Genomic DNA, 10,054 nt, shown 5'->3' with positions numbered 1-10,054 from the left:
GAGTGTGTGACAGAGAGAGAGAGGTAAAGAGTCAAAGGGATGACATGAAGCTGACGATGGAATTCTATAAGAAAAGCCCTTTCCCTACCGGAACCGAAGGGGAACCATTCACACAGGACATCCTCTCTCCTCACCGACTATCCCACGCGGAAGCCGGGGGGCCACTACTTGCGCGCGGGTACTTCATTGCGGGTATATGCACATCGTATCGATCGATTCCGCCATGAGAGTTCGCGTTCGAGTTTCGAATCTGATTCTAGTGGCTTATAGCCTCCCCTCCCCCCCCCCACGCTAGGTGCCCCCTCATGTGCCCCAATGTGTTGTCCCATCCCAAAAAGGAAACGAAACAAACTGGTTAGAGAGTTAGGTTAGGTTATTCCGGTAATCCCGCCCTTAACTGACTTAGTTACTCGAGTTGCTTATTAGTTGTTTAATTTTAGCGTGTAAGTTTGTTTCTGTGTTTAATGTTCGTTTACTCGTCTAATAGAATTAGAAGCGTCCCCCCTTCGGTATAAAAAAAAAACACACACACACACAATGCACAAACGTGCTATCCAAAAACCTCCCACACGCTAAGTAAACAAACAAACTACCATTTAAAAAAACTCCCCTTAAAACGTGAACATATTTAATCGGAAAATAAGAGATGCATTAATTGGAAAGTTATGCTTGTTTTGTTCTGTTTTGCGTTTTTCTCTTCCACAATTTACTCCACCCCTTGCTCCTCCCCTTGCCCTTTCGGCTCGATCGATTGATCACGCATCGTTTGGTATGAGGGTCGCGGGATGTTAGAAACTGTCGCCGTTGGAGAAAACAGGACCGGCTTGGGGATAGGAAAGAATCACACACGTTTTAACGTAGTTTTTTTGCGATCCGAAGAGTAAGTAAGGATTCCAAGTAGGAATGTCTTTATGAGCGCTGTATGGGAATCGATACCTATCGTTTGCTTTCAACAGCCCATGTAAAATATTTGAAGTCTATATTTCTATCATTAAGTGCGGGGAGGGAAAGGAATAACATTGTCATGTAGAAAGGATAGGTTTTTGGTAAGAATTGTGTGGAAAGCATCATTGGATACACATTCTGTTCTCTATATCCATCCGGAACAGATTTATGATGATCATGGCTTCCCTTTCCCCAGGATCATATTGTACATTTTTCTTTAGCATATCTTTATGCTTTTTTATTCTTGTTACACTGTTATATTATTTGTAGAATTTGCTGTAACTCGCTGCGACTTGGAGTTCAATCAGTTGTGGTTAGTTGTATTTGTGAGTCCACTGATCCACCCAGTGCGCCCTTCTTGAGGGCGCATGGTGTCGATCGCAAGGTTCGTGTAGATTTGTGAACAGTTTGTCTTAAAAATTAAAACGTTTGAAATAACGATACACACGATAATAATAACCTTGGAATGTATACAAACGTTAGAGGGTAAACGGCATGTAATGTTTGAGCGGGGTTACACTTTCGTGGAACGATGGGAGGGATTAAATAGTTTGGGAATGGGTATTTGGACCTTGCCTTGCTACTTGCGTATTTTGTGTAGCAAGCGAATGCCGCGCGTTTCCAAAGGAAGTGTACTCGGAACTATTCTGAAGCAACCGTTTGGAGCAATGGCGACGGTTGAATTTATTAATTTGAATCAATTTGAAAAGAAAGCGAAAAAATAACACATACACACAGAGAAAATAAACACATAAAACAAATAGTACTACTCATTCTACAGTTTACTATCGCGGGAAACGCTGAGGCTGGATACGTAGCTAATATGGATGGTATTATGTCAGTAAAACTATATATATAAAAATAGATGGATCCTGTGAAGAGTTATTGTAAACTTTATTGACAGCTAAGATTCTATTACAACAAAACCAGACATAATTTAATCCAAAGCGCAGAGTGTAATGTGATTGTGTCGTTGAGCAGAGCATTTGGGTATAGAGGACGAACTTGGCGGAACGCGGGTGGAGATTTGAGCCGCACTTTTGGGAACGCAGCTGACGACGAAAACGAAGCAAAACTGGTGATTCACAACAGAGTTTAACAAAAAAATACAGATTAATGCAAATTGTACTGCATATTGCAAGTGAAAGCAACTTGTTCTTATTTCAAACGATCCGAAATGCATATTGTTTCGACTGTTTGTGTTTTGAATAAAATACGTAACGTTTTTAACGTAACGGGGTAAAACAACGTAAAGGGTTGAAATGGTAATTTTCCGTAGAAAAAACATTCGGTTATCATAGTTTTTGTTATCAATAAGGTATTCAGAAATGGTTTGAACTTCTCACTAGAATAAATTTGGTCGAATTTTGAATTTTTGAAAATTTTCCGTTGGTATAGAGGAACTTCTCTTTGATTGAAGTTCCCTTTTTAGCGAATACACCAACCACTGACTGCATGCGGTTTGTGTGTTTACTTTTGTGAAAGAAAATTCTATTTTCCACCTTTTGTTGCAGATTTATCGAGTTTCTTCATTTATTTACACTTTCTTGTTCTTTTTTAAACATTTCTACCAGCTTAAACTTCTGCACCTTCCCCGAGGTCGTCTTCGGCAGGTCGTTCAGCACCCGGACGTACTTTGGCACCTTATAGTACGCCAGCTTCCCCTCACAGAATCGCTTCAGCTCCTCGCGGGTAATCGTGTCGGAGGGGTTCTTTGGCCGCACGTACGCACACAGCTCCTCTCCTGTCCGCTCGTCCGGCACGCCGATGCAGTGCGCCTCCAGCACCTTCGGGTAAGTGTTGAGATAGTCCTCGACCTCCTTCGGGTAGATGTTCTCACCGCCCCGGATGACTACCTCCTTCATCCGACCGACGATCTTCCCGTAGCCATCCTCCCGCAGGGCGAACTGATCGCCCGTCCGTAGCCACCGATCCGCATCGATCGTTTCCTTCGTTTTCTTCTCATCACCCCAGTAGCCCAGCATGGTACCGTACCCTCGGACCCACAGCTCTCCGGCCGTCCCGAACGGAACCACGTTGCCCTCCCGATCGACCACCTTCGCCTCGTAGTGGTCCGTTACGTGCCCGACCGTTTGCTGCACATCCTCCGGGCTCTCCTCGAACTGGGACTGAAAGATGACGGCCGTTGCCTCCGTCATACCGAACACCGTCTTCACCTTCCGCACGCCCAGCGAGTGTTTGATGTCGGCGAACAGCTTTGGGGAGCAGGTGGCACCTCCGGTGGCGGCAATTTCCGGTGTCTCAAGCTGGGCTCCACTCTCCACGATCCGGCGCACCAGGTCCACGTACATCGTCGGTGTTCCCAGAATGACCGTGCATCTATGGGCGGGTATAAATTCAATTCCAAAGGAGTCATAAACCCACCTCCAAGTGGGTCCCACCGTGTGTGCTTACTTCTCTCTCATGATGGCGGCCAGCGAATCGGCCGCCTTAAACCCAGCTGACGGCAGTACCATTGTCGCGCCGTACGATATACCGGCCATGGTGGCAATGACCATCCCGTACGCGTGAAACAGTGGCACCTGCACGCACATACGGTGCTCCTTCCGATCCAACTCATTCCTCCGGCCAACGTGAATCCCGTTGTTAACGAATGCAAAGTGTGACATCAGGGCCGCCTTCGGTTGACCCGTCGTGCCCGAGGTGAACTGCAAGTTGACGCCACTGTCGGGAGATATTTTCGCCTGCAGGTACTCGATCCGGCTGATGTCCCGCTCCGACGTTAGGCCGAACAGGTCGCTGAACTTGATCGCTCCCCTGTGGAAAGAGAGGACCGAACATTTGATCACAGTTCTCCGGAAGTGGGACGGGGTATTCTCAAAACTTACGGCAGATTATCATCACTATCTATGATAACGGTGGACAGTGCCGGTAACTGTTTGCTCTTGAGTTCACCCGGCTTCGAGGACGCCAGTTCGGGAACGATGTGGGAAATCATGCCGTAGTAGTTCTGCTGCCGGTATCCTTCGGCCGCCACCAGTGCCTTCACGTCAACCTTCTCGAGGGCGTATTGTAGTTCCGGGATCTGATAGGCAGGATTGATTCCGACCTGTTTCAAAAGAGGGAGAAGGTGTTAAGAACAATAAATAAAAAAAGGGATGAGAAATTGAATTTAACCAAAAACGTGGGAATCATAAATGCCTGCCATATTGTACGGAATTCCCAGGGGCAAGAAATCCAGAATGACGCAAAATGACGTACCTTCTCCTGTGGGATCACCTGCTCCAACCTTTGTACCATCGTGTTCGAACAGGGAATTCCACGCGGCCATTGGTAAGGTGTCAACGAAACATTCGCTCAAAAATTCAGGTTTTGCCCAGTCAAATATTAGCATAATCTCTCAAAGAAGTAGACGGAACAACATGGTACGCAAAGAACCAAAAGAAACCCCAGACGCAGGCCAACTTCTCCAAACAGGTTTGTGACGCTCTGGGTAGATTCTAACAGGAATTATCAACAATATACCGATATTCGGTGGAGATCTTCCGCGAAATACCACGCACACGCTCAGTCTCCAATGGTGCTTCGATCGAGCAGCATCACCTCAATCGATTTCAGCTATGGCGAGTTTAAAGGTGTCCGGGTGTGTTCTGCTCGGTTGTTTGTTGATGGCGCTTGGTCAAACACTCGCACAGCAAGGGTGCGGCGAACGGAAGGTGGACTACGCAAAGTTGATCTTCGGTGGTGAGGATGCCCTTTCCGGCCAGTGGCCTTGGCATGCGGCCATCTTCCACCGGATCGATCGTAGCTTCGTGTACCAGTGTGGTGGAACGGTCATCAATCAGAACACAATTCTGACAGGTAGGAAAGGGCTTATGTTGCACATTCATCCAGAATGATGATCTATTAAAAAACGGTCTACTTTGATTGAACTCGCCAGCCGCTCACTGCGTTCAGCTGAACAGTGGCGTTATCACGGTCGATCGGCTATCGGTGCAGGTGGGTCGCACCTATCTGTACGCGGCGGAGGCACACACACAGGAGCACCAGGCCGAGCGGATCATCGTCCACGAGGAGTACAGTGCGATGCAGGTGCGGCACGATATAGCACTCATTAAGCTAGCGACCGATATGCAGTTCACGGACTTTGTGCAACCGATCTGTCTGTGGGATCGCTCGAACACCGACATCGGGCAGCTGATAGGGCGCGTTGGGTCGGTGGTTGGGTTCGGCATCACGGAGGTCGGTGCTGTGTCGGATCGGTTGCGCGTGGCGTACATGCCGATCGTGGACACCCAGACCTGCCTGGATAGCAATCGGAACCTGTTCGGTCGCGTCTTGACGCGGAATATCTTCTGTGCTGGTTTTCGCAATGGTAATGGTGATCGGATGAAAACATTCCCACGCAAATGTTAATGGTTCATTTCACCCACGCAAAAATATAGGCACGACGGTGTGTGGTGGTGATAGTGGCGGTGGGATGTACTTCGAAATCGAAGGCCGCTGGTACATCCGAGGCATCGTGTCGTTCAGCGGGCAGAACTGTCAGTCGGCCGACTTTGCCGGGTTCAGCGACGTGGCGACCTATCTGGACTGGATCAACCGGTACACGAGCGGCACACAGAGCAGTCCCTACTCGAGCACCGTGATCGACAAGCAGAGTCTGCTGGCGCTGGACATTTGCGGCGTGAATAGCTACCCGAACACGGCCGAGGATGCGAAACCGGTTTTCGGAGGCTACCCGTGGCTCGGTGCGATCGAGTATCTGCAGGTGAGCAGCGGTCAGCGGCGTGTGCTGTGTCAGGCGACGCTTATCACCCGGCGCTATGTACTTTCGGCGGCTCAGTGTGTGACACTGCCGTCGAATGTCTATCAGATGTAAGTATTTAAGCCACGTTTGGCTGCAGCCAACATTGATGAACAACGATTACTTTCCTCAGCGTTGGTGTTCGATTGGGTGAGTTCGATACGGCTTCCAATCCAGATTGTGCGATCGTGGAGGGACGGTCACAGTGTCTTCCGCCGGCTCAGACTTATCCAATCGAGGAAATAACCGTACTCCCAGGATTCAATAGTCCGGCGTTTTCAAACGATTTGGCAATGTTAAGATTGCAACAACCGGCCAATGTCGAACAGGGTAAGTTCTAGTTAGAATGACCTTTTTGTTACCTTGCTACATCTTTTCTGTCTTCCACTTCAGAGAACATCAAACCGATCTGCCTTCCCTTCTCAACCGCGCTCAAGAGTCACAAGCCTTCCTACTTCATTCGCACCGGGTGGCTTTCGCGAAGTACCAGCACGGCCCTCCAACGCAGCTTCCCAAGTTCGATCGAGTCGGTCGGTTGTCAGGACGCGTACAACGACCAGGACGTGCCACTGGAGAAAACCTACGGCCAGATTTGCATCCGGCGGGACACTCCCTCGTCTACCGGGAGTTGCTACTTCAACATGGCGGCCACGCCACTCCAATCCGTGCAGATCGTTGGCCCAAGCGAACGGTACGTGCTGTACGGGTTGCTCTCCTTCGGCCCCAAGCAGTGTCTCGACACGTACCCGGACGTGTACACAGCGATTGCCCCGTACGTCGATTGGATCGTCACCAACCTGAAGCCATAAAACGGATTACTCTCCCCCTACGGTCCCGGTCCCTTTCAACCGATCAAGTATTGCTTTGCTCAATGACCTGCCACGACCTCCTAGCCTACATCGTTGCTTACCAAGATCATTCCGGCACGCGCCACCGCCAGATAGGTGAGATAGAACAGGATCCCATTCGGCGCCCAGATTCCAACGCGATCACCCTGCCGCAAACCGAGCTGGTGGAACGACGCCGCTAGACGGTCTACCTGTGGAAGGAAAAGATCAATTCTGTATCAGCTCCTTGGGTTCTGGCTGAAGGATTATTCGAGAATTCGATGCCGGTGGCGGCGCCTCTGTCGCGACCACTCCGGGAGGTCCGAGCCCGGCCCAGAACTAATTGATCCTAATTGGTTTGCGAGGAAGGAACCCGCCCCCGTTTGCTAATTAGGCGCCGGATCGAGAACTCTCTCCCTCGGGAACGTACCTTCTCCATGGCGGCTGCGAAGGTGAGCCGTCCATCGCGTTCGTGGCAGGCCACAACGGCTTCCCGGTTCGGAAAACGTTCGGTAGCGATACGGAGATGTTGGCCTACATTGCGATAAACCAGCGGCTCGGCCCCGATATGGTGGACGTAGCTTTGGCGCCGCTCGTTCGCCAGCGGATCGGTTGATTGGGTGCGGACGGCCTGAAGGCATCTAGGGATGGAACAACTCAGAACAGTTTAGGGTAGTTGTAAATAATTCACAAACTAAGTTTATTCATAAGACTAGGAAACGTTGGAAGAAGTGAGATTTGAGAACTATTTTGCATACGATTTTCGAATTTATTTTAAAACTTTTACCCTCCAATGTCGAAGTACTTAAATACAACCAAATGAAAACAAGAAGTTGTGTGTTTTTAAATTAAGATTAAAAGGTTTAAAGTGAACAAGCACAAAAGTGTACACAGTCGAATCTTGCTTGATTATTCGGTCATCAATTCGCCTCCGTTGCGGTTACCATGGATACGAACTATGCACTTGTGACGTAACCTGTATACCTGTTTGTAGTTAGGCACACAGTAGGCCAATGCTGTCAGTACTCGATCGTTCTTTTTGCAAGTGATCATAACTAATGACACAGTAGGCCAATGCTATCAGTACTCGATCGTTCTTTTTGCAAGCGATCATAACTAATGACTCAACGTTTTCCTGCATACCTGGTCCATCCAACGTGACATGGTCGGTTGTGCTTCAAGAGCATCATCGTCATTCGTATCACCATTATGCACTCTGTTCTTTGTTCACAAACCGACGCTGTCAAGTACTTGCTTTAATCGACGGTTTGCTACTACACTGCGATATTCCACAAGCCCTACACGATCATATACAGCGATCGGAAACTACGCTCCGGACACGACAAGCCTCTGATAAAGACTGATGAGTAACACACCGTTGAACACCACGCGGACTAGTGTGCCGGACTTAATTAAACTTCTGAACTTGTTCCCGGATCGAGGGCAACCGTACGACTAAACTCGCGACTAGAGCTTCAACTACATCGCCCTTATTGCATACGCGGCTCATTATCGCCCATCCGGACGCTATAAACGGCTTCCGAGCTTATCGTGCCATGGGGCGGACGTCAGGTCGACGTGTAAATTCGAGTGTCATAAAGCGGTGTAATAACGTGTATAAATAAATGTTCGTTAAAAATAAGCCCTCCAGTCGTCTTCCGACAAGCAAATGCATAACCGAAGGATGGAGGAATACTCTAAACGGCTGATTTGATAAGATTGTTTACAAGCGATTTTTTTTACACGCTTTATTTTGGCGTCGTCTTCGTCTTCCATTCGTTATCAGTTCGGCACTGCCTGTCGTAACGGCTGATGATTATTTAACAGTCTCTCGATTTCGCGTCCGCAAGTCGTGTCTCAATGGCCGCATAGTGAGGAGATTTGTTTATTTACTTTCCGTTGTTGGTGTGATCGTGCACGGTTCTTTGGCAAAACTCGTTATCTTGAGGATTTTTGCTTTCAGGAGTGTGCATGAGAACAGCTGTATCAACTGATGACGTGTATGTTTCACGTTCAAAAAATAATAAAAAAATGTTAAAAATGACGCTCCAAAAATAAAAAAATGTTGGAAGATAAGTTCCCTTAAGGGTAAACTTTTTAATTGATCCTCTAAAGTCTACCGAGAAGCGCCACCTTTGAGATGAATATAAAGAAGCTCCTTGAGTAAGTTCGTTAAAATACCGTTTTTTCCTCCATTCTATTACCCTCCGCTGTGCCTAAATAAAAAACTTTCGCTAGGGTAGAATAGAAGCGCCAGGTATGCAGTTGTAAATGGACAGGACCAGAACCGTTTGTATAAGATAAAAAAGTTATCCCAACAGCCGCGAGGTGGCAAGGATGTAAAACGCAAGGGCAAACAAGCGAAGGCTGACAAAATCAACTCCATCGACAACAAACAAAACCGGGATGGGATTGGGTGAAAGTGAAAAGTAGAAAAAAAATGAAAGCAAACAACGTAAGGTACACATGCATAAGGGAGACGCTATAAACTCGTCTAGACTGCAGTCAGCTTAAGCCGTTGCTATCCGTCCGTCCCAAAAAAGCAGGGTCCTAGAGCAGTTTGATGCAGTTCGATAGTTTGGAGCGGTATTCAATTTTGTAATTTTGGTTATTTTGCCTTTTATTTTTAACAGCCAGTGATTTTTAACAATGTGTCCTTTCGTTATCCTTCCCATAATATATTCATGTCTTCCGTTCGTAAGACTCCCTTTCGAGGTCCCGCACCTTCAATCCCTCCCGGCCGGATGGCAACGGGGACGAACCGGGTACAGGGCCCTAGGGTTTGCATTGTAAATAGTGAACGATCAAACATCCGCGCCCGCTAATAGAACGATAATCGGCCAAATCACTCTCCAATTCATCGCACGACGCAATACACGACGGAATTTTTGACGACTCAGCGGAACTCCGCTCCCAGACGGGAGGACGACTACATTGTCGAGAGGGGGTTCTTGTTTTCTTTGCATTTCGTTGTTGTTTGCCAGGTATTCCGGGGAGCGAAGAAGCGCGTTGCAGCATAAGAATGCGAATCTTATCGTCCGCGTTATGAATGAAACGGGGTCCACGCTTCGATGGTTGATTATTGGAAAAACGGTCGGTGCGTTGTTTTGTCTGTGCCCATCGGAAGAAAGGGAAGAGGTCTTATAGGGAAGGAGGAGCAGGTTTGACGTGGAACGAATCCCGCCAAAATAAGTTGGTCGCGTTGTGGCAACGGACTGGAGGGACCACAATCGGAAGGATCTAGGTCACCGATTGCTTGAAAGATGATTGTGTCTTTTGGCTTTTTTTTCCCGAAGCCACTGGAAAGAATAAATAACATGACGGTCTGGATTGATGTTCGTTCTAATAGGGATACCTATTGGAACCGTCTGGATCATTAATATCATTTCGAAAAAATGAAACCCCAGAGAATAAAATCCCAAATCCATTATCCCAACAGTTGTTGAAAGTGTTCGTTTAAAATACAATCAAATAAATAAATCCTCCAAAATCATGTTTTAGATTTTAATAATTT

At 47.7% G+C, this 10,054-nt stretch overlaps 1 protein-coding gene across 1 annotated transcript; it reads right to left on the bottom strand.

The window, feature by feature from the left end:
* Positions 1–2,474: 2,474 nt before the first annotated feature.
* Positions 2,475–7,748, bottom strand: LOC131293183 (medium-chain acyl-CoA ligase ACSF2, mitochondrial). The gene is made up of 6 exons (XM_058321263.1): positions 7,684–7,748; positions 6,971–7,181; positions 6,624–6,752; positions 3,795–4,015; positions 3,361–3,723; positions 2,475–3,285 (listed from the first exon to the last, which is right to left on the bottom strand). Exons 1-6 carry the CDS (start codon positions 7,746–7,748, stop codon positions 2,475–2,477), a joined length of 1,800 nt encoding a protein of 599 aa, XP_058177246.1.
* Between the last annotated feature and the right edge of the window lie 2,306 nt (positions 7,749–10,054).

This window comes from Anopheles ziemanni, chromosome 2 (assembly GCF_943734765.1).
Source record: "Anopheles ziemanni chromosome 2, idAnoZiCoDA_A2_x.2, whole genome shotgun sequence".
Taxonomy (NCBI): Eukaryota; Metazoa; Arthropoda; class Insecta; order Diptera; family Culicidae; genus Anopheles; species Anopheles ziemanni.
The sequence above is the reverse complement of the archived record's forward strand: the minus strand, read 5'-3'. Positions and strand labels throughout refer to the sequence as shown.

Coding starts and splice junctions, on each gene's coding strand:
- LOC131293183 (XM_058321263.1), bottom strand. CDS start 7,748: ATGGTGATACGAATGACGATGATGCTCTTGAAGCACAACCGACCATGT. Junction 6,753..6,970: donor TCGCAGCCGCCATGGAGAAG/GTACGTTCCCGA, acceptor TTCCTTCCACAG/GTAGACCGTCTAGCGGCGTC. Junction 3,286..3,360: donor GCCGCCATCATGAGAGAGAA/GTAAGCACACAC, acceptor ACCCGCCCATAG/ATGCACGGTCATTCTGGGAA.